The 27,854-nt window shown below is 50.1% G+C and overlaps 1 protein-coding gene across 5 annotated transcripts; it reads left to right on the top strand.

Moving 5' to 3' along the window:
• Positions 1 to 27,241, top strand: LOC310692126 (uncharacterized protein). Of its 5 annotated transcripts, XM_083472717.1 has the most exons (8): positions 3,477 to 4,070; positions 5,519 to 5,905; positions 18,156 to 18,272; positions 21,386 to 21,772; positions 23,509 to 23,622; positions 23,889 to 23,916; positions 25,185 to 25,249; positions 26,142 to 27,241. In XM_083472717.1, the coding sequence occupies exons 1-8, from the start codon at positions 3,857 to 3,859 to the stop codon at positions 26,321 to 26,323; spliced, it is 1,494 nt and encodes a 497-aa protein (XP_083328843.1). In that variant the 5' UTR covers positions 3,477 to 3,856; the 3' UTR covers positions 26,324 to 27,241. The 5 variants fall into 5 exon arrangements, with proteins under 5 accessions (XP_083328847.1, XP_083328846.1, XP_083328843.1 ...); XM_083472721.1 differs by lacking the exons at positions 3,477 to 4,070; positions 5,519 to 5,905 and adding an exon at positions 1 to 191; XM_083472720.1 differs by lacking the exons at positions 3,477 to 4,070; positions 5,519 to 5,905; positions 18,156 to 18,272; positions 21,386 to 21,772 and adding exons at positions 1 to 191; positions 947 to 1,063; positions 2,509 to 2,895.
• The last annotated feature ends 613 nt before the right edge of the window (positions 27,242 to 27,854 follow it).

Genomic DNA, 27,854 nt, shown 5'->3' with positions numbered 1-27,854 from the left:
GCTTCGCCATTGCGCAATCTTCCACCCAAATCTCCAGCCCTCAGGGGAGAGAGGCTTCCTGGACTTGCTCTTGTGTGGCTCTTGTGGCTGCAGCCGGGCTTTGCTCTGATCCCTGAAGCCACCAGAGACCCCAGCAGCAGAGGATATGATCCGCCAGGGACTGCTGCTGCTCCTGCTGGTCCTGGGTGGAGGTGAGTGAAAGGGCAAGGCAGCAGCAGGGAGGAAGGAAGGAAGCTCGGGGGGGACGGGGACGACAGAAGGGGAGCCCTCCTGGATCAGGCCAAAGTGGCCCACCTAATCCAGAATCCTGTTCCCACGGTGGCCAAAGACCCCTCAGAACCTAGGAAGCTAGGTAGACTTCCTCTGGCCCTGGAGGTTCCATAATGCAGCCCAGTCAGTGATGGGTGGGGTATAAATAATAAAGCGATGGTGTTACGGAAATGACATGGGGGCGGCCACATATTTAAAATTCGTAGAAAATCCATACTTTAACCTCCTCTCCTCATTCCAATGCCATTTTGACCCTTAAAGAAAGGTGAATTTGGGCTCCACCCAAATACCAAGAGCCCTGCAGGCTTAGACCAGGGGCCCATCTAGGGCAGCCTCCCGTCCTCACAGGCACCCCCAAACTCAGCCCTCCGGATGTTTTGGGGACTACAACTCCCATCATCCATTTGCCTCTGCCTGGCTTGGCCCCTGTGAGGCCAAGGAGGCTGGACCACATGGGCTCCTGGTCTGAGCCTGAAGGGCTCTTGGTCTATGTTCTTTCATGATAAATTAGTCCCCTGACTTGCCATCACAGGACACTTTCGGTTGTGTCCCTCAGAGTCGCCCCCGCTGACGTGTGATCACATTTCCTTCTCCCTGAAACCACCAAGAGCTTGTGCTACTTCCTTTTCAAAGCAGAAACACCTCTCGAATTATTATTCTTATTTACCCGCAACAGGGAGTACGGACTCATCCAGAACGTCACACGGGGCGGCAGCTGGCGAGAGCAATGGGGCGTTTCAGAGATGCAAGAGCTTGGAACCCGACCCTTCGAGGTGGAACGGAGCAATGCAAGGTTGGAAGGGGGCACTCTCACCCCCCAGGGCACTCTCACCCCCCCCAGGGCAGAGGGGGAACCAGGGCCTTCCTCCAAGGACCAGAAGGAGGGCCTGCAGGATCAGGCCAGAGGGGGGCCTACCTGGCCCAGCATCCTCTTCCCCCAGGGGCCAACCAAAAAGTGGTGGTGGGGGATGAGTGTTCAGACCCCTGGGCTCTCACTTGTGGGGTGCCTCAGGGTTCTGTCCTCTCCCCCATGCTTTTCAACATCTACATGCAGCCGCTGGGAGAGATCATCAGGAGGTTTGGGCTGGATGTTCATCAGTATGCGGATGACACCCAGCTCTACCTCTCTTTCAAATCAGAACCAGTGAAGGTCCTGTGTGAGTGTCTGGAGGTGGTTGGAGGATGGATGGCAGCTAACAGATTGAGGTTGAATCCTGACAAGACAGAAGTACAGGAGGCGGGCAGATGTGGAGGATTCCCTGGTCCTGAATGGGGTAACTGTGCCCCTGAAGGACCAGGTGGGCAGCCTGGGAGTCATTTTGGACTCACAGCTGTCCATGGAGGCGTAGGTCCATTCTGTGTCCAGGGCAGCTGTTTACCAGCTCCATCTGGTACGCAGGATGAGACCCTCCCTGCCCACAGACTGTCTGGCCAGAGTGGTGCATGCTCTGGTTATCTCCCGCTTGGACTACTGCCATGCGCTCTACGTGAGGCTACCTTTGAAGGTGACCCGGAAACTGCAATTAATCCAGAATGTGGCAGCCAGACTGGTGACTGGGAGACCACATAACACCGGTCTTGAAAGACCAACATTGGCTCCCAGGACATTTCCGAGCACAATTCAAAGTGCTGATGCTGACCTTTAAAGCCCTAAATGGCCTCGGTCCAGTATATCTGAAGGAGCGTCTCCACCCCCATTGTTCTGCCCGGATACAGAGGTCCAGCTCCGAGGGCCTTCTGGCAGTTCCCCCCCTGCAAGAAGTGAGGTTACAGGGAATCAGGCAGAGGGCCTTCTCGGTGGTGGCACCCGCCCTGTAGGCCTTGTGGAGTTATCAAGCCATCCTTGTGTTTTTATACAAATAATGTTTGAAGCTGTTACCCTTTTTGAAACTAAGTTATACTATCTGTGTTCTCTTGCTGCTGTATGGAAAAGCACATGAAATACTTTGTAAGTAAACCATTTTCAACTAACCAAACATGCAGTCTCTTTTATGCCAAGGGAGGTGGGAAACTTTGGGAAGTGACTTAAAAGGAGATATTTTAAAGGTAAAACAGGGTATATTGCCTGTTTTGTGATTTTAAATCTCTGCTGTGGCTCTATCACCAAAAGTGCTTTCTCCCAAACTTGGATTTATGCCTCCAGAAGAATTTCCATTTATCCGTTAACCCCAATACGAAAATAACCAGTCTTTCCTTCTGTTTTTCTTTCTTTCTCTCTCCGTTCTGCTTCCTTGGCAGATTGTACCACTTGCTTCCTGAAATTCCACATCTGGCAACCTTGCCATCTCACGGCCAGGCCAAACGGATCTGTCACCCTGCCCTGCACCTTCAACTACACCTGGGAGGCTCAAGAGACGGCCCAGGTGTATTGGCGCTTAGGAAACTTCTTTGGAGAGTTCATCTTCAACCACACCCACAACCCCACCCACAGGGACACCCACCCAAACTACACAGGGCGGGTGTCTCTGGTCGGGGACCTGTCAAAGGGGCGCGATGCGTCAATCCAGATCGAGAATCTGCGGGAGTCGGACTCCAATCTATATTTCTGCGCCGTCTCCGTACTGACAGTTCATGAAGGTGTGAAGTATTGGCGAAACATCGAGGGGACACACCTCACGGTCACAGGTGAGCTGGCACATTTTTAAAAATGATGCTTATTTTTGAGTGTTTCAGTTTTACAATTACACTTCCGTCCCCTTCTTATACAATAGTTCTGTTTGACGTGAAACTAGATGTGTATCCAATTAGACACCTCCTCCCTATCTTTTAATGTTATGTTGCCATCTTTGTATCCAAGGAGATCTTTGTACTTTCCCCATATCCCGTCCACGTCTAGCCTTTTCACTGCAACCGCTTCCACCGGTGAGATCTGTTATGTACTGAAGTTCTCACCCTGGGCCAGCAGGGGGATACTGTAGATAGTTATGCAAATGAAGGATCGAAAAGTGACGTTCAGTGATTGGATAGTTTTAGAAAGTTGCAACAGTTACATTGTTCTGGAGCTCTATATAAGCAGGCTGGCTGAGCTCCTCAGTTAGTTCTGTTCCAGCTTACAAATAAAGAGCTGCTTTGGAAGAATCGCTGTGTCGTCTGCTATGTTCGCCCACAACTTAACCCTGGCGACGAGGATGGGATCGATGGACATCAGAGCACAGCCAGATGCAGCCACCCTCTGAGCAGAGCTGAATCACTGAGCTTCCAACCAGGAGTCTTTCTTTCCAAAATACATTTATGTCTCATCCAAACCTTCCATAGACTCCTTCTAATCATGTGATTCAAAAGTCCCTTGCGCACCCTGGTTTTCTTATACCAGAGGGACACATGCCATCCATAGAGCGAATCAGCTCCTTCTAAGCCCGAGTTTTTAAGCAGCGATTGACTGCTTGATTGTTGTGGGGAAGAATCCCGAAAACTGCTCACCTGCCAGAACGCAGCACACAACTGCTCTTGTCGCAGCTGCCTGAAGCCACCAAGAGCTTTTGCTGCTTCCTTTTCAAAGCAGAAACCCACAAACTTCTGCCTTTTTGGGTCTCTTTAGCCTGGGAAAGAGGAGGCGGAGATATTGGCCATCTCCCCATACCTCCCCATGGAAGAGGGAGCAGCCTTGTTTTCTCCTGCTCCTGGAGGGCAGGACTCGAACCCATGGCTTCACCTCTCGAATTATTCTTATTTACCCGCAACAGGGAGTACGGACTCATCCAGAATGTCACATGGGGTGGCAGCTGGCGAGAGCAATGGGGCGTTTCAGAGATGCCAGCGCTTGGAACCCGACCCTTCGAGGTGGAACGGAGCAATGCAAGGTTGGAAGGGGGCACTCTCACCCCCCAGGGCACTCTCACCCCCCCCCCCAGGGCAGAGGGGGAACCAGGGCCTTCCTCCTAGGACCAGAAGGAGGGCCTGCAGGATCAGGCCAGAGGGGGGCCTACCTGGCACAGCACTCTCTTCCCCCAGGGGCCAACCAGAAAGTGTGTGTGGGGGGGTGAGTGTTCAGACCCCTGGGCTCTCACGTGGGGTGCCTCGGGGTTCCGTCCTCCCCCCATGCTTTTCAACATGCAGCTGCTGGGAGAGATCATCAGGAGGTTTGGGCTGGGTGTCCATCAATATGCGGATGATACCCAGCTCTACCTCTCTTTCAAATCAGAACCAGTGAAGGTGGTGAAGGTCCTGTGTGAGTGTCTGGAGGCGGTTGGAGGATGGATGGCGGCTAATGGATTGAGGTTGAATCCTGACAAGACAGAAGTACTGTTCTTGGGGGACAGGAGGTGGGTGGGTGTGGGGGACTCCCTGGTTCTGAATGGGGCAACTGTGCCCCTGAAGGTGCGCAGCCTGGGAGTCATTTTGGACTCACCACTGTCCATGGAGGCGCAGGTCAGTTCTGTGTCCAGGGCAGGTGTCTACCAGCTCCATCTGGTACGCAGGATGAGACCCTCCCTGCCTGCAGACTGCCTGGCCAGAGTGGTGCATGCTCTAGTTTTCTCCCGCTTGGACTACTGCCATGTGCTCTATGTGAGGCTACCTCTGAAGGTGACTCGGAAACTGCAATTAATCCAGAATGTGGCAGCCAGACGGGTGACTGGGAGACGACATAACACCGGTCCAGAGAGATCTTCATTGGCTCCCAGTACGTTTCCGAGCACAATTCAAAGTGTTGGTGCTGACCTTGAAAGCCCTAAACGGCCTCAAAGGCCCAGTAGACCTGAAGGAGCGTCACCACCCCGGACACCGGGGTCCCTCTCCCAAGGGCCTTCTGGCGGTTCCCTCCCTGCAAGAAGTGAGGTTACAGGGAATCAGGCAGAGGGCCTTCTCGGTGGTGGCATCCACCCTGTAGACCTTGTAGAGTTATCAAGCCATCCTTGTGTTTTTATACAAATAATGTTTGAAGCTGTTACCCTTTTTGAAACTAAATTATACTGTCTGTGTACTCTTGCTGCTGTATGGAAAAGCACATGAAATACTTTGTAAGTAAACCATTTTCAACTAACCAAACATGCAGTCTCTTTTATGCCAAGGGAGGTGGGAAACTTTGGGAAGTGACTTAAAAGGAGATATTTTAAAGGTAAAACAGGGTATATTGCCTGTTTTGTGATTTTAAATCTCTGCTGTGGCTCTATCACCAAAAGTGCTTTCTCCCAAACTTGGATTTATGCCTCCAGAAGAATTTCCATTTATCCGTTAACCCCAATACTAAAATAACCGGTCTTTCCTTCTGTTTTTCTTTCTCTCTCTCTCCGTTCTGCTTCCTTGGCAGATTGTACCACTTGCTACCAGAAATACCACATCTGGCAACCTTGCCATCTCACGGCCAGGACAAACGGATCTGTCACCCTGCCTTGCACCTTCAACTACACCTGGGAGGCTCAAGAGACGGCCCAGGTGTATTGGCGCTTAGGAAACTTCTTTGGAGAGTTCATCTTCAACCACACCCACGACCCCACCCACAGGGACACCCACCCAAACTACACAGGGCGGGTGTCTCTGGTCGGGGACCTGTCAAAGGGGCGCGATGCGTCAATCCAGATCGAGAATCTGCGGGAGTCGGACTCCAATCTATATTTCTGCGCCGTCTCCGTACTGACACTTCATGAAGGTGTGCAGCATTGGCGAAACATCGAGGGGACAAACCTCACGGTCACAGGTGAGCTGGCACATTTTTTAAAATGTTGCTTATTTTTGAGTTTTACAATTACACTTCCATCCCCTTCTTATACAATAGTTCTGTTTGACTTCCCAGCCAGCGTTCCATGACTGTTCTTTTTACATCTTGCTTAGCTGCAAATACATTAATTATTCCTTTGCCCTATTTTCTACACTCTAGTATCTTTCATAGTAACAACTGTTGGTCACGAAGTACCTCCCCACCTGGAATTTATATTTGTGGTCCATTTTTTTGCAAATATTCCCTTAGGTATTCTCTCTGTTTCCAACTCTCTTGCATATTCTATCCTTCCTGCTGTTGTTGCATATAAAAATCGGTTGTGGGCTTTCTTTGGTAATTCATTCCCAAGTTCACCTTTTATTTTATATCTATTTTATATCTATTTTCCCTTATTTGATAACATGCCGAAAAATTCATTGTCCATAATTTTCCCCACTCATCAATTCTGATATTACGCCCCATATCAATAGCCCATTTTATCATAGCCTCCTTAATGAGTTTGTCTTTAGTCTCCCACTCTAGCAGCAGTTTATATATTTTAGAGATTAGTTTTTTATTGGGCCCCAAAATCACCCTTTCAAATTCTGATCCTTCTTGGACAAATCCTCTCTCTTGGTCTTTTTAAAGCTTCTCCTTTATCTGGAAGTATTGAAACAAGATGTGTATCCAATTAGACACCTCCTCCCTATCTTTTAATGTTATGTTGCCATCTTTGTATCCAAGGAGATCTTTGTACTTTCCCCATATCCTGTCCACGTCTAGCCTTTTCACTGCAACCACTTCCACCGGTGAGATCCAACCAGGAGTCTTTCTTTCCAAAATACCTTTATGTCTCATCCAAACCTTCCATGTTGTTGTTGTTGTTTAGTCGTTTAGTCGTGTCCGCCTCTTCGTGACCCCCTGGACCAGAGCACGCCAGGCACTCCTGTCTTCCACAGGCACCCGCACTTTGGTCAATCTCATGCTGGTAGCTTCGAGAACACTGTCCCACCATCTCGCCCTCTGTCGTCCCCTTCTCCTTGTGCCCTCCATCTTTCCCAACATCAGGGTCTTTCTCAGGGAGTCTTCTCTTCTCATGAGGGGGCCAAAGTCTTGGAGCCTCAGCTTCAGGATCTGTCCTTCCAGTCAGCACTCAGGGCTGATTTCCTTCAGAATGGAGAGGTTTGATCTTCTTGCAGTCCATGGGACTCTCAAGAGTCTCCTCCAGCACCAGAATTCAAAAGCATCCATTCTTCGGCAATCGGCCTTCTTTATGGTCCAGCTCTCACTTCCATACATCACTACTGGGAAAACCAGAGCTTTCACTATAAGGACCTTAAACCTTCCATAGACTCCTTCTAATCATGTGATTCAAAAATCCCTTGCACACCCTAGTTTCCTTTTTTTAAAAAAAAAATTCTCTTTATTAATTTTCATACACACATACACACACGCATATGTACAAAAAATAAATTCTTCACAGAAAAAAGAACAAGAACAACATAACTTAATTATAAGAAAAAAACAAAACAAAAAAACAAAAACAAAGACAAACATGTAAATTATTGACTTCCCTCCACCTCAGTTTTGGGTTATGTAATACATTTCCCCCCACAGTCTGTCTTTAAAACTTTTGTATGTCGAAGGGTTATATTAAGCCTACTGTGATCTTTGGATTTTTTAAATCTACTTCAATATAGGTTGTGAATTTATTCCATTCTTTAATAAACTTTGTTTCTTTCTGGTCTCTAATTTTTTGTGTTAATTTTGCCAATTCTGAATATTCAAATAATTTACTTTGCCAATCTCTTACTGTTGGGATATTGCTTGATTTCCAATTTTGGGCAATTAAAATTCTAGCAGTTGTTGTTGTGTACTGGAATAAGGTCTGGTCCTCTTTCTTAATTTCATTGCCAATCATTCCCAGAAGAAAATTTTCAGGTTTTTTAGCAAAAGTATATTTAAACATTTTTTTTTAGTTCATTCTAAATGAGCTCCCAGAAGTTCTTGATTTTTTCACAAGTCCACACCCTAGTTTTCGTATACCAGAGGTACACCTACCATCCATAGAGCAAATCTGCTCCTTCTAAGCCCAGTACATTTGCATTCTTCAATTTGACCCACTCCTTCATCCAGCTTAGACAGGTTGCTTCATAATATAATTGCTTGAACACCATTTGTAAAGGCCAATCCGATGTCCATATAATCTAGGATCTTTGTCGCAAAGGTCCATGAGACATTGTCAAAGGCCTTTTCCCAGTGGTGGCAATGTTATTCTTGAACCTCAGTCACCATACATGGTGACAAGACATCTCAAAGTGCTCACATTCTGACAATCCGCAGTCACAAAATGTGCCTGGCGCCTGGCTAATTTTGAACGCTGCCTCAGCCCCTCAGCCCACATCTCTCTCCACAGCAGCCCCCTTCTCCCCAGGGTTGGCACTGCATTCTGCTTGGTTCAAAGGGGACCCCGGGGAATGGCAGTGGAGCCTGAAGCAGAGCAGAAAATGGGGATCCACCCTCTCCCAGACAAAGGGCTGTGGATGACCCAAAGTGACCCAAAGTGACCTACCCCGAGGCAGGTAGACCCACAAGTGCTTCCCCACCACCACCCTAGACAGCAAAAATATCCCACCACAGAAAACACATTAGCTACATCTTCCCACAGAGAAGATGGAGCCAGCTTGCTTCCGGCTGCTCCAGAGGGCAGGACCTGAACCAACGGATCCACATTGCAAGAAAGGAGATTTTGACTAAACATTAGGAAGAATTTTACCAGGGTAAGAGCTTGTTCAACAGAGGAACGGTCTCAAAAAACCACAACACAGAGGAATGGCCTCCCCATAAGGTGGCGGCCTCTCCTTCCTTGGAGCCTTTTCCTTGGATGGCCACCTGTCAAGGAGTCTTCAGCTGTGATTCCTGTATGGCAGGGGGTTGGGCTGGATGACCTTGAAGGTCCCTTCCAAACATGCAGTTTTATATTTCAACGAGGCGCCGCTCTCTCCCCAATGCTGAGGAGGTGCAATTGCAAATGGCAGGCGCCCAGATCAGGAGGCCCCTGAGGGTGCATGAAACGGCTTGTGGGCTCCTGTGGGTGCCCCCCCCATCCTTGAAAGAAATGCCCTTGTGCCAGGCCACTGCAGTGTGTGCCCGTCCTCAGCCTCTGCCTTGTGCCTCAGCCTGAGTATTGCTTTCTTCCTGCCCCCCAGGTCCTCCACTGCCGGACCCCCCCAGCTTCAACTTCGGCCTTGTAGGTCTGGTGATTAGGGGAACCCTCGTAGGTGCCCTCCCTCTGGGGCTGCTGGTGTTCCTTGTCTGGAGAAAAGGTAGGGGGGCTGTTGTGGGGCAGGGAGGGAGGGGGCAGTTACTGCGCTAGGGTCCGTCTCTCCCTCCGAAAGCTCCCAGCACCAGATGTTGGCTTGGGGAGGAGAGGGGAGGCAGAGGAAGATGAGCGGAGGGAGGTGGGGGCAAGGAGAATTGTATTTCAACATTCAGTTCATAAGTTTAGTGCAGGGGTAGGCAAACTAAGGCCCAGGGGCTGGATCCGGCCCTGTTAAGTTGTGGGTGAACATATCAGACGACACAGTGATTCTTCAAACAGCTCTTGTTTATTCAGAGGCCAGAACAGAACTGAACTGAGGAGCTCAGCCAGCCTGCTTATATAGAGCTCCAGTACAACGTTACTGTAGCAACTTTCTAAAACTATCCAATCACTGAACGTCACTTTCACTCCTTCATTTGCATAACTATCTACAGTATCCCCCTGCTGGCCCAGGGTGAGAACTTCAGTACATAACAGGCCCAATTGCCTTCTCAATCTGGCCCACGGACGGTCCAGGAATGAGCATGTTTTTACATGAGTAGAATGTGCCCTTTTATTTAAAATGCATCTCTGGGTTATTTGTGGGGCATAGGAATTCGTTCATTATTCTGCGTAATGCAGAACTAGCCAGATTGACAGGAAGAATTCGAGACCAGGATGAACAGAAGTTTCAAGAAAGTTGGAGTAAACTTATGGTGTACATAGAAGATCATTGTAAAGCCTTAAAAACACTGGCAGGACTGGAATAACTCTTACAACGTATGGCAGATATAAAGTTAAATAAATAGAATACGCAATATAAGAAAATATAAGATACTCATTGAAGGGGTAGAGGGAAGTCTTAAGCTCGGCAGAGCTAAGGTAATTATGTGATATATGTGTATTACAACTGGATGTTTAAAGAAAATAATAAACATTTATTGGGGGAGAAAGGAATTTGTTCATTATTATTATTTTCCCCAAAAAATATAGTCCGGCCCCCCACAAGGTCTGAGGGACAGTGGACCGGCCCCCTGCCAAAAAGGTTTTCTGACCCCTGGCCTAAAACTTGCCTCTCTAAGCTGCAAAGGGATGCTCTCTGCAGAACTTACAAGGAAGGACGGATAATCTCTAATGCGCTCTCGGCATCTATTCACATCCCTACAATCCCAACTTTACACTTCTACGGTCTCTTAGTGTTGTGTCACCTGGTCCAAGCCCTGGGAGCTCCCCTGCCAGCCAGACTTGAATTCGTTCATTATTATTTTTTCAAAATATAGTCTGGCCCACCACATGGTCTGAGGGACAGTGGACCGGCCCCCGGCTGAAAAAGTTTGCTGACCCCTGGTTTAGTGTTCTAGCCAAAGGCCATGTCAAATTTGTATTCGGCAAGAGTATTAATAAAATTATACAGAACACCCACCCATAATCTTAAAATCCACAATATAAAAACTTGACTTTGCAGAGTTCTTGATCATTAAAATGCAGTTTCCCTTCTGCATCTCCGACAGCTCCAATTCTAACAATATTTCGCCTTTTTAAGATTTTCCAACATCCGTGAGTTAAGAGAGAAAGACGATGCCAGACACAGCAACAGACGTACTGTGGGATATTTACAACCCTCTCCTCGCATCTCTATGCATCCCTACACCTAAATCTATCTTGATTTCAGATTAGACCTCCGAATCATCAAAACAATTTATAGCAATTTTATCTGACTCATTCTTTTCCTGTTGTTGTTTTTCCCAGCCTGTGCCAAGAGAGCTGCTCCATCGGTCACAAAGCCATGATTGTCGCTCAAAAGAAACCGACCCATTTCTGCCGGCGTGTGTGAATAAATGTCTCAGAAATCGATCTCTTGGATAACCACAAGGTGCCTACAAGGTCTTTTCATAGTGGGCTGTATATAAATTTAATTAACAATAACAAATAAATACATTTATTAATGAATCAAATATATTTTATTATTATTAATAATAGCTGTCTCCTGATGGCCAAGGGTTAAAGAAAAATAGGGGTCGCCGCTGCAGCCCAGGCCTCACTCGAGGGTCTTGCAGTCCTGCAAGGTCCACTTGTGGGTCAGGAGGAAAGCAAGAAACTGCAGCCAGGTATATAGAAAGCAGGGCAGCTAGTAAGGCTGGTATTTATTTTGCTGAGGTGGCTTTCAAAATTCCAAGACACTTGCTGTTGCTCAGAGAGCCACTCCAGTTCACTCTGTGCATGAGGTCTTTGGTTTGAGTTCCATTCACAAACTATTCCATTCATTAAACTATTTCCATTCACAAAACAGGACTTAGCCCGTGTCTCCACTTCACTGCCTGCTGTTTGACGGACAAGGTGATGACGAGCAGGTCGCTGTTGCGCAAGGGGATCACAGTTTCTTTAACTGTTCAAGGACAAGGGGATGCAATTTCCCCCACAAATGATTTTTATTAGTTTTCCAAATTATTACAAATCAAATCAATTTAATACAATTCCTTAAAATCTGGTTTCCCGCTCTGGTTCCAAGCATATGATCATCATCATTTCCTTGCATTAGCTGATCATTTCTTATTTAGAGTCCAGTTGACGTCCTTCGCTTGCTGTTAGACATTCTTCCAGCTGGCTGCTTTTCCTACCTTACAAACAGCACCTCCGTTACATCTTAAAATAAGTAATCCCTTTCACGTGTGTAGTCCTTCACATACATTGTTATTGTTCCAGACCTGGTGTGCTGGGAGAGTTCATTACTATCTTCCATTGTCAAGTTCTTTGCAGTGTTTATCTGGATGGTACAAGGTCACATTCTGTTCCTTCCGCTGTTTACAGGCTAGCGTACGAGCTGCAGCCATAAATAACTCACAGAGTGCATCTCCAGTCTCCGCCATAAAAATTCCGCTCTGGAGTTCTTCCTCGGCACACAGTTAGAAACAAGATTTTTTTCTCAATTTCAGCCTCTTTGCCAGATCTGTTCGGCGGCAGTTCATTCTTTTTTCACTGCGTTGCTCCATCCACACACTAGTCCAGTCCAGGAATAAATTTAAATAAAGTCCATTCAGCCTCGGTTGGGGGGGGGGAGGGCATAGTAAAGACTTGTTAAGTTCCTTGCTGAGCATAAATCAAAAGCCTCTCCCCCTTTTCCGAAGTAACAATCAGAATAGCACAACAGCGGCTGCACACGTCTCTTTCATTTTGCAGAGGAGGAAACGAAGAAAAGAGACAATTTGAAACCCATAAGAAAGCACCAAGCCCCTTGTCCTCCCCTTCCTTCCCCGGCTGTTGTCACGATTCTCAAGCTTCAGGGGGGAAAATATTCAGATACCTTCAAGGAGCCAAGCCCAGTCCTTTCGGCAGCTGACTGATTGCAGCCCCTTCGCATCTGTCGGTCCAGGAGCGCCTCTTGATTCATGCCAAGTGTCCGAATTATGGAGGAACAAGTCACAAACAATGCCGGGGACGGAGGCTCGTCCATGGCAGGGACACGCTCCCAGGTCGCGCCCACTCTGCCTTTCAAGTAGGCAGACCCGGGCTTGAGCGGCGCAATGGGGTGCAGGGAGTGTGGGATGTAAAACTGCAGTCAAGCACAACATTCCCACAGTGGACGTGTCAGGGGATGTTTTGCACCACTCAGGAGAAGACTTCCTGTTTCCTCCTGAGCTGGGACAGACTTGAAGAGGACGCGGCCTGTTGTTCTAGCATGGAGGAGCCCATGGCCTCCATGTTGGGATCCGTGTCTCTTCTCCATTTTGGATGTTGCTGTGTGTTTGGAGAAGCGGCTGCTTAGTCGCCGTCACTTGGGACTCACTTCTTTATGGAATAGTTCTGGTTCTTATGTAACCCAAGCCTGCCTTCAGGGATATTCCTGTGAACCTGAATGAATCTGTCAGTAAACTACTTTTATATCAACATTAGTCAGATTCTTGTGTTTATTCTTTTTAAGAGGGATTAGAAGGGTGGAGCTGTGGGTTAAACCACAGAGCCCAGGACTTGCCGATCAGAAGGTCGGCGGTTCGATTCCTGCAACGGGGTGAGCTCCCGTTGCTCGGTCCCTGCTCCTGCCAACCTAGCAGTTCGAAAGCACACCAGTGCAAGTAGATAAATAGGTACCGCTCTGGCGGGAAGGTAAACGGCGTTTCCGTGCGCTGCTCTGGTTCGCCAGAAGCAGCTTAGTCATGCTGCCACATGACCCAGAAGCTGTACGCCGGCTCCCTCGGCCAGTAAAGTGAGATGAGCGTCGGTTGACTCCTCAGCTTGGGAGCAAGGTGGCACCTTGGGGCCACCTTCCCACAAATGCTGCTGGGGGGGGTTGAACTCTGAAGTGGAGGTGGTGGCAGCAGCCCTTGCCCTCGTCTGGAGACCTCTCAGGCTTCCTGAGCAAAGCGAAGGACAGGGTTTGGGCTCTCCTGCGAGCTTTCATAAGCCCAACTTGGGATGGTCCTCGGACGGAGGCGTGTGGCAAACCCAGGAGTCACCTCCGGGGCTGGTGGGTATCCAATGTTCCTGCTTTTAGTTGACGCAATGCTTGCCTTGCCCAGGGCACTGGCAACCCGTGCCACGCCACTGCTCAGGGGAGCCCGTCTAGGCCAGCATCCTGTTCTCACAGTGGCCACCCAGATGCCCCAATGGGAAAACCACGAAAGCAGCATCTGAGCACAAGACCAGCTCTCCTGTCCTGCTGTTTCCAGAAGGTGGCATTCAGAAGTTTTGCTGCCTCTGACTGTGGTGGCAGAGCAGAGCCATCCTGGCTAGCAGCCCTCAATAGCCCCCTCCCACTCAATAATAATAATAATAATAATAATAATAATAATATCCTGCCCTCCCCAGCCAAAGCCGGGCTCAGAGCGGCTAACAACAATAAAAAGTAACGCAGCATTCTCAAATCATTTCATTCTAAAAGCAATTCAAAATCAAATTAATGGCAACCATTGGGCTAGAGTTCTGTGAGGATTACAGAAGGAGAGAGGGGGTCAGACTGTGCCTTGGCCAAAGGCCTGGTGGAACAGCTCTGTCTTGCAGGCACTGTGGAAAGATGTCAAGTCCCGCAGGGCCCTAGTCTCTTGGGACAGAGCGTTCCACCAGATCGGGGCCACGGCCAAAAAGGCCCTGGCCCTGGTCAAGGCTAGTCTAATTTCCCTGAGGCCCGGGATCTTCAGAGTGTTTGCAGACCGTAAGTTCCTCTGTGGGACATACCAGGAGAGGCGGTCCCGTAGGTACGAGGGTCCTAGGCCGCGTAGGGCTTTAAAGGTTAAAACCAGCACCTTAAATCTGACCCTGTACTCCACCGGGAGCCAGTGCAGCTGGTATAGCACCGGGTGAATGTGATCCATGAATTGGCCCAGTCCTCTTTCAAAGCCATCTGAGCTGGTGGCCACCACTGCTTCTGGTGGAAGGGAGTTCCACAGTCTGCCCTGCGTGAAGCGTTTTGTTTCATCTGCCCTGAGTCCTCCAAGATCCAGCTTCGTTCAACGTCTGCAGGTTCCACTGTTATGGCACGAGGTGCCAGGCAAGGTTTTGTAATTCCACTCTACCCCCCCTCCCCCGCCAGCTGGGAGTCCTGAGCCATGGGGCCTCCCACCCCACCCCACCCCTCTTCAACTCCCCCCCCCCCAGTTGCACCATTGCCTCAGAGGAAGGAAGGAAGGAGGCTGGTTCTGGGGCAGTGAGTCAGGCGACTGGGGGCACCTCGACTGCCCCCTCCTTGCCCCCCCCCGGCACTTTGCTTGTGTCATTGCAAAGGAGGAAGCGGAAACATCATCTGTAGCATTGCAAATACTTAAAAGCTGATGGGCATTTTGATGGCATCAGCAAGCATTGCAAGGGGTCCTGAGAACAATATCTGGAGGGTACGGCCACATGACCCGGAAGCTGTACGCCGGCTCCCTTGGCCAGTAAAGCGAGATGAGCGCTGCAACCCCAGAGTCGGCCACGACTGGACCTGATCCCTTTACCTTTACCTTTTAAGAGAAAAATGAAGGAATAAGCCCAAGAAGAAGAAGAAAAATGAAATATCCGGTTTCAAATGAAGCAGCATTAGCTGCAGAAATCCAAATGCCCACAGGCGCAGACTCAGGGCAAAGGGGGCACTTTCACTGGGCAACAACATCAGTCAGTGTTGTGGTGTGAGAGCCAGCTCTGCAGGGCACCGTAGAACGGGAGAGTCGAAAGGGACCCCCAGTGGTCATCTAGCTGAACCCCCACCCTGCAGGAATCTCAGCGGAAGCATTCCAGGCAGGTGACCATCTGACGTCTGCTTAAATATCTCCCGTGAGGATGTCCTTGGCCAAGGAGGTAGGAGCCCGCCTGGTGGGGCAGCCAGGAAGGTGGGGGCCTCATCCATTGCTGGGCTGGGGGGCTTGGGGGGCTTTGCTCAGAGGCCTCCCAGATTTTCAGGCGAGCAACACCCCACTTCCTCCTCCTTCTCCGTTGCCTCTCTGCTGACTGTGGCAACAGGACTTCCCTGTCAGATGGGCTCTGTTGTTGCGCCACCCGAATCTCCAGCGCTCAAGGGAGAAGAGGCTTGCTGGATTTGGCCGTGTGTGGCTCCTGCGACTGCAGCTGGGCTTCCAGGGAGATCTGGATCCTGCTCCCTGAAGCCACCAGAGAAACACCCCCCAGCAAAGGATATGATCCGCCAGGGACTGCTGCTCCTCCTGCTGGTCCTGGGTGGAGGTGAGTGAAAGGGCGAGGCAGAGGAAGGAAGGAAGGAAAGAAGCTCTGGTGGGGACCAGAAGGGGAGGCCTCCTGGATCAGGCCAAAGTCGTCCACCTAGTCCAGAATCCTGTTCTCACGGTGGCTGAAGGAAGCAGGTGTAATAAACGAAAATCTGCCCTTATTCCCTTATGGGGGACACAAGAGCCCTTATAAAGTCCTTTGCAGGTTCTCCATCAGTTGGAGAAAATAACAGAGGCCAAGCAGAGAATATTGAGAAGCAAAGCAGCTAGTAAGCCTGATCTTTATTGAACTGTTGCAACAGGGGGCTCCCCTCACAGGCAGGAGAAGGAGGAGGACGCAGAACCCAGGTGTGGCCCCCGTTATATAGACATTTTAAATTGCCAGCCCTGGAGTCCAAGACCACCCCCAGAAACATCATACCTACATCACAGAAAAGGTGGTCTACAACAGAAATCTGAGTGCGTTGCTTATCTCCTGTCTGGCAGGTTACCTATTAATGGTCACTTGACTGGATACCCTGGGGAGCCTGGCCAGTCTTTTCTAATGATAAATACTTAGTTCCTGGGCCAGGTCACAGGCTCACCCTATTCATACACAGACATACCCTTAAGACAGGATTTGTGAAGGAAAAGACAATGGGGAGGCTTTTCCATTTGAATTTGACTTTGTTGGTTTTAGGGGCTCATATTTCCAAAGCTGGCTTCTTGGGAGGGAGTCGCAAGTCCTAGTCCAAATCTTGCTGCTCTTCCAATTCCCATCATCATCATCATCCCTGACCATTGGCCATGCAGGCTCCTAGGAAAGCAGGGCGCTCCCCTAGACCGAGTCTAGACCTTTGAGGTCCATCCAGTCCTTCTTCACACAGCACACACCATATTTTTCGCTCCATAAGACTCACCTCACCATAAGACGCACCTTGTTTTTAGAGGAGGAAAACAAGGGAAAAAATATTCTGAACGAAACAGTGGATTTATGATTTTTGTGGTTCATGCTGTGGCCACAGGCGTGTGATTTGACGGTGAGTTTGGGGTGACCCAAGGCAAAAATCCCGAGGATCCATGTGGATCCGTGCTTTGTAACCACGCTTTTGTGCCATTGTGGCCCCACAAAACAGTGGGTGTGTGGTTTTTTTGGTGCAGGCTGTAGCCATGGACATGCTGTGTGATCTGATGGTGAATTTGGGGTGACCCAATACAAAAATCCTGAGGATCCATGGGCTTTTACCTCCCCCTCCCAGGCAGCCTCCTTTATCTCTAGCCTCCCTTATCTCTCTCCTGATCCCACCGATCAGCTGTTTCCTTTCAACACTCCCTTCCCTCTTGTTTGCCTTAGTGTCTTTTCCTTAGCTGGAGCAGTTTTTTGCTCCTCATTTTCTTCTAATTTCTCTCCTCACTGCTTTAGTCTTCCTGTCTCCTCTCCTTGCAAGTTTGCTGTCTTTACCTCCCCCCTCCCAGGCAGCCTCCTTTATCTCAAGCATCCCTTCTCTCCCCGATTGGGAAACCATCAGTGACTTTATTTCAACACCCACTTCCCTCTTTCACAAAAAAGGCATGATCTGCTTTTTGCCCCTGGGCAATTCAGCTCCAGGGACCACACATTCGCTCCATAAGGCGCACAGACATTTCCCCTTACTTTTTCGGAAGAAAAAAGTGTGTCTTATGGAGCGAAAAATACGGGTAGTTAGACTGTGGAACTCCCTCCCACCGGAGGCAGGGATGGCCACTGACTTGGATGGCTTCAAAGCAAGACGAGACATATCCATGGCCCTGGTCTGCCTCCATTTGTCAGAGGCAGCGACACTTCTGAATGCCAGTTGGTGAAAACTGTAGGAGGGGAGAGCGGCTCTTGTGTTCGAATCCTGATTGTGGGTTTCTTATTGGGGCATCTGCTTGGCCCCTGTGAGGCCAGGAGGCTGGACCACATGGGCCCCTGGTCTGAGCCTGCAGGGCTCTTGGTCTAGGTTCTTTCATGATAAATTAGTCCCCTGACTTGCCGTCACAGGACACTTTCGGTTGTGTCCCTCAGAGCCCCCCCCCCCCCGGCTGACGTGTGATGCCATTTCCTTCTCCCTGAAGCCACCAAGAGCTTTTGCTACTTCCTTTTCAAAGCAGAAACCCACAAACTTCTGCCTTTTTGGGTCTCTTTAGCCTGGGAAAGAGGAGGCGGAGCTATTGGCCATCTCCCAAGATCTCCCCATGGAAGAGGGTGCAGGCTTGTTTTCTCTTGCCCCTGGAGGGCAGGACTCGAACCCGTGGCTTCACCTCTCGAATTATTCTTATTCTTATTTGCCCGCAGCAGGGAGTACGGACTCATCCAAATCGCCGCACGGGGCGGCAGCTGGCGAGAGCAATGGGGCGTTTCAGAGATGCAAGCACTTGGAACCCGACCCTTTGAAGTGGAACGGAGCAATGCAAGGTTGGAAGGGGGCACAGAAACCCCCCAGGGCAGAGGGGGAACCAGGGCCTTCCTCCAAGGACCAGAAGGAGGGCCTGCAGGATCAGGCCAGAGGGGGGCCTACCTGGAAGCAGAGAACTACCGTTGTGGCGTGTGTCCCTGAATAGCTCTCTCCAAAAGATTTGCAAAATCCTCTTTTAATGCCACCCCCTCCAACCCCCTGGGACCCCTTTCCCATCTGAGTTGCAGAGGGGCAAATGGAAACAAGAATTTTAAAATAACAATAGCCCAACTCACCATACGTCCAGGTTTTCCCGGAAAACCCGGACGTACGGCAGCCCTGTTTCTAAGAGATGGGTTAGATGAGCCACGAATGTTGCAAGATTCAAGACAGATAAAATGAAGCCCTTTCTTCAAAGACTATGGAACTCCCTGCCACAAGAGGCAGGAATGGCCACCAGCTTGGATGGCTTGAAAAGAGGACTGGGTGAATTCATGTGATGGGCAGTGATGCTTCTGAATCCCAGGTGTGGAGAGTGTTGCTCTTCTGCTCACATCCTGCTTATAGGTTTCTCTTTGACCACTCTGAGGTTGGGATGATAGACCAGATGGGTCCCTTTGGCTTGGTCCAGCAGCTGCAAGGCTCTTCTTAGCTCCTTATGGTTCCTAAAGGGAGCTTCCATGGGCAGAGCTGTTGTTGTTTAGTCGTTTAGTGGTGTCCTCCTCTTCGTGACCCCCTGGACCAGAGCACGCCAGGCACTCCTGTCTTTCACCGCCTCCCGCAGTTTGGTAAAACTCATGCTGGTAGCTTCGAGAACACTGTCCCACCATCTCGTCCTCCGTCGTCCCCTTCTCCTTGTGCCCTCCATCTTTCCCAACATCAGGGTCTTTTCCAGGGAGTCTTCTCTTCTCCTGAGGTGGCCAAAGTCTTGGAGTCTCGGCTTCAGGATCTGTCCTTCCAGTGAGCACTCAGGGCTGATTTCCTCAAGAATGGAGAGGTTTGATCTTCTTGCAGTCCATGGGACTCTCCAGAGTCTCCTCCAGCACCAGAATTCAAAAGCATCCATTCTTCGGCAATCAGCCTTCTTTATGGTCCAGCTCTCACTTCCATACATCACTACTGGGAAAACCAGAGCTTGAACTCTACAGACCTTTGTGGGCAGAACTATGTCTATCTTAAAATACTGGAGAATAAGTGTGGGAGCAGGTTTTGCTCTTCCATACTGCCTGGGGCTTTTCTATGTTCTGTTTTACTTGTTTTTGTGGGATAAATCCAGCCTTATATAACCAACCTGATTAATTGAAATTGAAATACTTTATTGTCGCTTGTACAACTTGTATACAGTGAGATTACACGAGCACCCCCCACTCAGCTCTCTTAGTCTTAATCGTTTACTGATGCACACCCACCAAACCCGAAAGTCCGTTGCCCTGTTGTTATCTTTTCATTTGGCAGCCTAACAGCCCACGGAGAGAAGCTGTTCTTTACTCTGTTGGTGCGACTAATCCTGCTTCTATAACTTCTGCCTGAGGGCAGGAGATCAAAAAAGTGCCAGCCAGGGTGTGAATCATCCCTGAGAATTTCCCTCACTCTTCTTCTACTATTTTATCCAGCGGATTCACGGAACAGCCCATAATACCTTGTGCCGTATTCACCACCCTCTGTAGGCACTTCCTATCAGTTGATGTCAAACCAGCATCCCACACCGTGATTAACCACCTGGGTTGTATTGATTTTCCAAGTAAGGTCTTCACTGAGATAAACTCCTAGGAATTTAAAGGAAGAGACTCTCTCCACACAGAGGGGCTAGTTCTCCTCTCTTCCTCCAAAAGTCCAACACCGTCTCCTTTGTCTTGCTGATATTAAGGTGCAAGTTGTTCCCTAGGCACCATGGAGGTATTTTTTGGACCTCCCCTCTATACGCTGATTCATCTCCACCTGTTATTAAACTCATTATGGTGGTGTCATCTGCAAACTTAATAATTGCAGTAGACGGGTCAGATGATACACAATCGTATGTATACAATGAATACAGGTAGGGACTTAGCACACATCCCTGTGGGGTGCCAGTGCTGATTTTTAAGGAATTAGATGTTACATGTCCAGTCCTCCCTGTTTGTGTCTGATCTATCAGAAAGTCTTTAATCCATTTTTAGCTCTACTGCATGAAGAGGTTAAGATAATAGATTAAGCTGTCCTGACAGGTTAGCTAGGTCACATGCCCTCACCTTGGGAGGAAGAGTTATCAAACTCTTTGTTCTTTCTTTCTTTCTCTTCTTTTCACTATTTTAACTTCACAGTAAGGATGTTTGAGCTAGATGCCATGAGCTCAGACTTTGTGGAGTTAGCCATCCATCTGTGTTTCTAGGGACGCGGGTGGCGCTGTGGTCTAAACCACAGAGCCTAGGGCTTGCTGATCAGAAGGTCGGCGGTTCGAATCCCCACGATGAGGTGAGCTCCCGTTGCTCGGTCCCAGCTCCTGCCAACCTAGCAGTTCGAAAGCACGTCAAGGTGCAAGTAGATAAATAGGTACTGCTCCAGCGGGAAGGTAAACAGCGTTTCCATGCGCTCTGGTTTCCATTGCAGTGTTCCATTGAGCCAGAAGCGGTTTGGTCCTGCTGGCCACATGACCTGGAAAGCTGACTGTGGACAAACACCGGCTCCCTTGGCCTGAAAGCGAGATGAGCAACACCATAGTCGCCTTTAACTGGACTTAACCATCCAGGGGCCCTTTACCTTTACCCTTTTTACCATTGTGTTCCTGTACAAATAATTTTGAAACTATTGCCCTTTTTGAAAGTTGCACTGCCTGTGTTCTCTTGCTGCTGTATGGGAAAACACATGAAAATGACCTTTAAAGACTTTGTAAGTAAACCATTTTTAACTTACCAAACCTGTGGTCCCTTTTTATGCTAAGGGGCTTAGATGGGGATATTTTAAAGGTAAAACAGCCTATATCCGGCTGCTGCCTGTTTTGCGATATTAAATCTCTGCTGGGGTTCTCTCATCAAAAAGTACTTGCTCCCCAACTTGGATTTATGCCTCCAGATAATTTTCCTTTTGTACGTTAACCCAAATACTAAAATAAATGGTATTTTCTCCTTTCTCTCTCTTCGTTCTGCTTCCTTCGCAGATTGTACCACTTGCTTCCCGAAATACCACATCTGGCAACCTTGCCATCTCACGGCCAGGACAAACGGATCCGTCACCCTGCCTTGCACCTTCAACTACACCTGGGAGCCTCAAGAGCTGGCCCAGGTGTATTGGCGCTTAGGAAACTTTCACGGAGAGTTCCTCTTCAACCACACCCACGACCCCACCCACAGGTACACCCTCCCAAGCTACACAGGGCGTGTGTCTCTGGTTGGGGACCTGTCAAAGGGGCTCGATGCGTCAATCCAGATCGAGAATCTGCAGGAGTCGGACTCCAATCTATATTTCTGCGGCGTCTCCGTACAGACACGTCACGACGGTGTGCAGCGTTGGCGAAACATCAATGGGACAAACCTCACGGTCACAGGTGAGCTGCCCCATCCTCAGGAGGACCCCTCTGTGCCTGGATCTCTCTTGGCCCTCTGCCCCACACCTTTCTCTGCAGCACCCCCCTTCTCCCCAGGGCTGGCCCTCCTTTCTGCTTGGTTCAAAGGAGTATGGGGTGGGTGGGTGGCAGTGGTGCCTGAGGCAGAGCAGAAAATGGGTCTCCACCCTCCCCCAGCCGAGGGGCCGCAGGGTACCCAAAGGTATTACAGCACCTGTGGCAGGGAGTTCCGCAAGTGATGCTCCTCCCAGGAAGCAGAAATAACACAAGAGGTTGATAGCATAGCCGCCTTCAAACATCTGAAGGGTTGCCCTGTGGAAAGTGGAGCAAGCCTGCTTCCTGGTGCCGCTCTGGAGCACAGGGCCCGATCCAGGAGTAAACATGAGGCAGAACGTCCTGAGAGTAAGAGCAGTTTGACAGTGGAACAGACTCACTCATGGGCCCTGTCCTTCCTTGGAGGTTTTTAAATTTATTTTATTCTAAAATGTTTCTTTATTATTTCTTTTGGTAGTCCACTGGCAAACCGTTCTGCTTTGCACCCATAGAAATGATCTTTTTATACTGCGGAGAAGGAAGGCCCAAGACATAGTCTGTCATTTGGTAGCTACAACTCTTAAGTATTTTCCCTTCTTGAGTCTGGACTGTAACTTCTATTGGGATGTAAATACCTTCTTCAACTCCCTCTTGTCTATCCAGAGAAGGTAAATCGGTAGTACCCATTCTCCCCACGACTCCCCACACTTCATCGCCAGGACTATGGATTATAGTTGCTGTACTTCCATGCCAGTTAGATGAGAGCCAAAAGCAAGTTTGTAATCCAGTAGCTGTGCCTGTGTGAGAAAAACCGCAGGCGGGTTTCTTAACATTATCCTCTCCCACAACCAGTTACTAAAGGTAAAGGGACCCTTGACCTTTAGGTCCAGTCATGGCCGACTCTGGGGTTGTGGCGCTCATCTCGCTTTACTGGCCGAGGGAGCCGGCGTACAGCTTCCAGGTCATGTGGCCAGTAGGACTAAGCCGCTTCTGGCGAACCAGAGCAGCGCACGGAAACGCCGTTTACCTTCCCACCAGAGCGGTACCTATTTATCTACTTGCACATGATGTGCTTTTGAACTGCTAGGTTGGCAGGAGCAGGGACTTAGCAATGGGAGCTCACCCCGTTGCAGGGATTCGAACCGCCGACCTTCTGATCGGCAAGCCCTAGGCTCTGTGGTTTAACCCACAGCGCCACCCGCATCCCTTAACCAGTTACTACTGTAGGCAAAATATGATCAGCTTTCATTCCCAAAGCTTTGGACATCCAGCCCTTCACCCAATCCGGTTGGTGTACAGTGCTTAAAGGTTTCCATCTGCTAGAAAGAAGCCCTCAGCCCTGCCTTCCTTGGAGGTTTTTAAACTGAAGTCAGATGAGCACATGTCAAAGGGCCTTTGGCTGCGAGTCCTTCACTGAAGCGGGTTGGCCTGGATGACCTTTGGGGTCCCCTCCAACCGTATGATTCTCTGTTTCTGCAAGATGTTGCCTCTTCTCGGGCGTCTGCCTCTCTCGGCCTAACGCTGACGCCCAACTCAGGGCGCAGGGAACTGTCTCCACCTGGGGGCTGCTAGGTGTGGGCCCCCCTCCTCAGAAGAAACGCCCTTGTGCCACTGCAGTGGGGAGGGTGCTTGTGGGTGCCCCCTGCTTTTGCCTCAACCCCTGCTTTCTCTCCCCCCACAACCAGGTCCTCCAATGCCGAACCCCCCCAGCTTCAACCTCGTGGGTCTGGCGACCGGAGGGGCAGCCGCTGCCGCCGCTGTTGCTGTGGGCCTGCTGGCGTTCGTCGCCTGGAGAAAAGGTACGGGGGCTGTTGAGGGGGCAGGGAGAGGGCTGCGGTTGTGCCAGGGGCCGGCTCTCCCTCCGACCTGGCCCTCCAGGTGTGGCTTCTTCCCAGTGTGGTGATGGCTCCTTCATCTCACCTGCGGAGGCACCTGGTACCCCAGCCCTGCTGCCCTGTGAGGCTCAGCCTGAACCAAACCACTGCCCCCCCCCCATTCTCCAGGGCTCCCCCCCCCAGGAGCTGCTCTCTCTGAAGGCCATTTTCTCCTCTCTGTTCCTCCCCAGGTTGCTGCCCAAAGTGTGTCCCAAGGAGGTGAGTGCCTTTCCTGCCTCCTGCTGGTCTCCTTCCTAACTGCGGGGGGGAGGGGGGCTGACCGTGGCCCTAGTTTGGCTCTGCCATGGATGGTGACCTGTGGGCAGGAAATACTGTTAACGGAGAAATCGGAGGGCTCCCTTGGACAAAAAACAAGGACCCCAGCCAGGAAGACCAGAGCAAAACAGCAGCCAGTAGGCTTGGTCTTTCTTTAAGACTGTCAGACAGGACTCCCACCTGCCACCAGGTGCAACAAGGTGGAAGCCCCAAACAAAAAAGCCCCCAAACTTTTATTAGCTGCTAATCCCCATGTTACCCCCCCAAAAAAACTATGTCACTCATACATCATGAAATGGGAGGTCTGGTGGCAGGAATCTGAGCATCCTGGACCCTGCCCCATGGTTCCCCTTGCCCTCCGCCAAACACCCATCAAGTGGAACAAAAGAGATATTTACATTTCCCTGTTTCCCAGCCAAGTTAATCACACCCTTGTGTCTTCATCTGGGTTTGTTCTTTCTGGAATGGCTACCTGTCTGACACTCAGGTATCAGGAGGCCAGGGATTATCACTCAGGCAGAGGGGCTGCTGAGCAGCTGAGCTCACAGGTCTATAGGAATTTCTGAAGTTTTCCCAGTGAGCCAGTACAGAGATCCATTGATCAGTGAATTCTTACATTTGGTAACGGTGCAGCAGAGGCCCTTTGAATAGATAGGAAGAAACTGTGGTGAAGTGTTTTGTGGGGACAAGTCCCAAAAGTGATTGTCCTGATTTTGGTAGTGGGCTGCATGTGCAGGATATACGCTGGAGGGGCAACCCCCCCAACCTATACATAAATTCCTGCAGCAGCCCTGTCCTCCCTCTCTTATATCATAACAGCAATGCAATAATCTCTCATTCCATCTGTTGCTCACAGTTCGAATCCTGCTTGCAAATTCCTCATTCTATAACATTTCTCTAAATAGTTCTCTAAATTTGGTTCTCTTATTTTAAGCTGTTCGTTTTCTGATTCAATGCAGCCCATTCCTTTATTATTTATTCGTTCTTCTTAGGTGGGAATTTGTTCATCTTTCCATTTCTGGGTATAAGGAATTCTAGCTGCTGTAGTTACAGGCACAAAAAACCGTTTTAAGCCTGGTGGTGAAAATCCACCTTATTTCTTTTACATCAGTTAGTCTTTTGAATTCAATTCTTCTTGCAAGGCACCCCCTACAGCCCCAGGGTGCTTCGAGGGGGGGCACCCATGTGACCACCCAGAACTTTTCTTGCAGGAGAGCTTCACCGCAGAGTAAGGAGACGCCAGAGGAGAGAGAATACGAGGAGTTTCCCATTGAAGGTGAGCTGGGGTGGAAAAGCAGGTAAAGGGTAAAGGGGCCCCTGACCATTAGGTCCAGTCGTGGCCGACTCTGGGAGTTGCGACGCTCATCTCTCTGTAGTGGCTGAGGGAGCCGGCGTACAGTTTCTGGGTCATGTGGCCAGCATGATTAAGCCACTTCTGGCGAAGTAGATAAGTAGGTACCGCTCCGGCGGGAAGGTAAACGGCGTTTCCGTGCGCTGCTCTGGTTCGCCAGAAGCGGCTTAGTCCTGCTGGCCACATGACCCGGAAGCTGTACACCGGCTCCCTCGGCCAGTAAAGCGAGATGAGCGCCGTTACCCCAGAGTTGGCCATGACTGGACCTAACGGTCAGGGGCCCCTTTACCTTTAAGGTGCTACTGGACGTTCTTTAATTCTTTAGTTTATTTCGACTGCCTCAGACCAGCACGGCTACCTACCTGAATCTCATAATGCTGTAACTCTGGACATACTGTGAAGCAGAAAATTCAGGGCAGATAAAAGGAAGCTGCACCTTTGTGCAACATGAAGTTAAACTACGGAACTCCCTGCCACAGGAGGGGAGAGTTGCTCTTGTAGCCAGGCCCCGCTTGCAGGGTTCCCTTTGGATGCTGGGCTAGATGGGCTGGTCTCTTGTGGCCTGATGCAGGTAGCCAGGCTGTTCTGCTGCTCTTGTGGAACCTCCATGCCCAGAGGCAGTCTACCTTGGTTCCTAGGTTCTTGGGGGTATTGGGCCCCTGTGAGGACAGGGTGCTGGGCTTTTCCTCTGAGCAGTCTCCTCCTCCGCCCAGGGCCTTTCTGAACTGCTCTGCCGCTGGAGGGAGGAGGAGGAGGAGGGTGATATTCTGTTCCTCTTTCTAACCTGCGTTGTCCCCCTTCCCTCCTCCTCTTCCAGGTCCAAAAGCCCCCCCTCCCGCCTCCCCCCAGCCTCCTCCTCGCGCCCCACCGCCACTTGCCCCCAAAGACTCCGGCGGCCTCCTCTACGCCGACTTGAACTTGGCCGGAGGCAGAGGCAAGAAGAAGATGCCCGAGGGAGGAAGGGGCGAAGAGAGCACCTATGCCATCCTGCGCCACTGAGAGGGGGCAACGGACGATGGGGGGGGCGCTTTCCTTGGCTGCCTCCAGCCCCCTTCTGCCCCCAGCCTCTTCCTCTTCTGCTTCCTTCTCCCTCTCCCAGGTGGGAGCGAGCGACCTCCCTTGCAGGATCGGGGCCCTGAGTGGATGGCCTTCAGGCTGCAAGGGGAGGTTGCTGGAGCCGGCCTGCTCTGCAGGGGTGTCGTAAGGAGCCCTGAGACAAACGGGGGGGGGTGTCGTACTGTAAACGCTGCCCCCTCTGCTGCCAGCCCACTGCCCCCGAATAATGCCCGAATTATTGCAATATGTGATCACAGCGGCAAGAGATGCGCAGAGCGGGAAAGACAGCTCTGTCAGTCGAGCGGGAGACCCTTGATCTCCAGGTGGTGGGTTCGAGCCCCAAGTGGGGCGGAAGATTCTAGCACTGCAGGGGCAGGACTAGATGACCCTCAGGGTCCCTTCCAACGCAGCGATTCGATGACCTATGTCTTATTATTATTACTATCCCCCTGTGAAAGAACGGTTGCTGAAATTAAGGGATTTGGCAGAGATGGCCAAGTGGACTTTTTGAATTCGAAAAAAAATTAAATTGTTGCGCTTATGAATGATTGGAAGCCCCTTACGGACTTCCTGTGCGAAAAAGAACGACGGGTTTGACGACTGAAAAGTTTGGTTTATGGAAAGTAGGAAATTTGCACGTCGTTATGGAGTAAGAGGTCTGCAGTTTTTAAAGCTGATAGTTAGAATAAGGTTACCAGACGTCCCCTTTTCCTGGGGACAGTCCCCGGATTTACAAATCAGCCCCCATACAAAATACATTGAAGTTGAAAAGTGTCCCTGCATTCATTGAAAAAAATCTGGTAACCTTAATCTGGTAACCTTAAGTCTTTGCCTTTCCTTTATTTTCTCTCTTTTTGCTGTTGTTGTAAAAAAAGTGCTTGCTATTAGATGTTGATTTCTGTATGTTGCTTTTTCTTCCGTTTTTCAAACTTTAATAATAATAATAAACAGATTCGGAAATAATAATAAATAATTCCAGTTTGTGGAAATCAGCAGTGAGGAGACTTGTTCTTGTTGCTGCTGCTGCTCTCAGCTCCTCCTCCTGTGAGTGCAGGATGAAGCCCTGGGGCTTTTCTTGAGGCCAACAGAGAGCAGGGCCTCCACCCTCTCCAGGGAAAAGGGAGATTTTGGGGGCAAAACACCTTCCCTGTGCACCTTTCTACTTGCATAATAATAAAGTCCCAACGGTTTGTGTGTCTCCATTCCAAATATTTGCAGAGGTGAGGACTGACCCAATAGGGTGGCATTATGGGATGGACTGGTGGAGGGGGGGGCAGGGGCGTCCTGAATTCTGGGGCACCTGCCTGGCCACTGGGGGAGAGGCAGGGGGCACCTTGGGCCGGATCCTGCTGCTGCTGCTGCTCTCTTCCTACATTCAAGACATCACACCTCCCTCTGGTGCAGAGGCAAGTGGGGACACAGGTCGGCTGGCAGGGGGCGTCCTGTGAAATCATGGCAAAGGAGTGCCCCTGAG

This window comes from Podarcis liolepis (assembly GCF_965112155.1).
Source record: "Podarcis liolepis genome assembly, chromosome: 13".
Lineage (NCBI taxonomy): Eukaryota > Metazoa > Chordata > Lepidosauria > Squamata > Lacertidae > Podarcis > Podarcis liolepis.
This window is presented reverse-complemented; position numbering and strand designations above follow the sequence as displayed.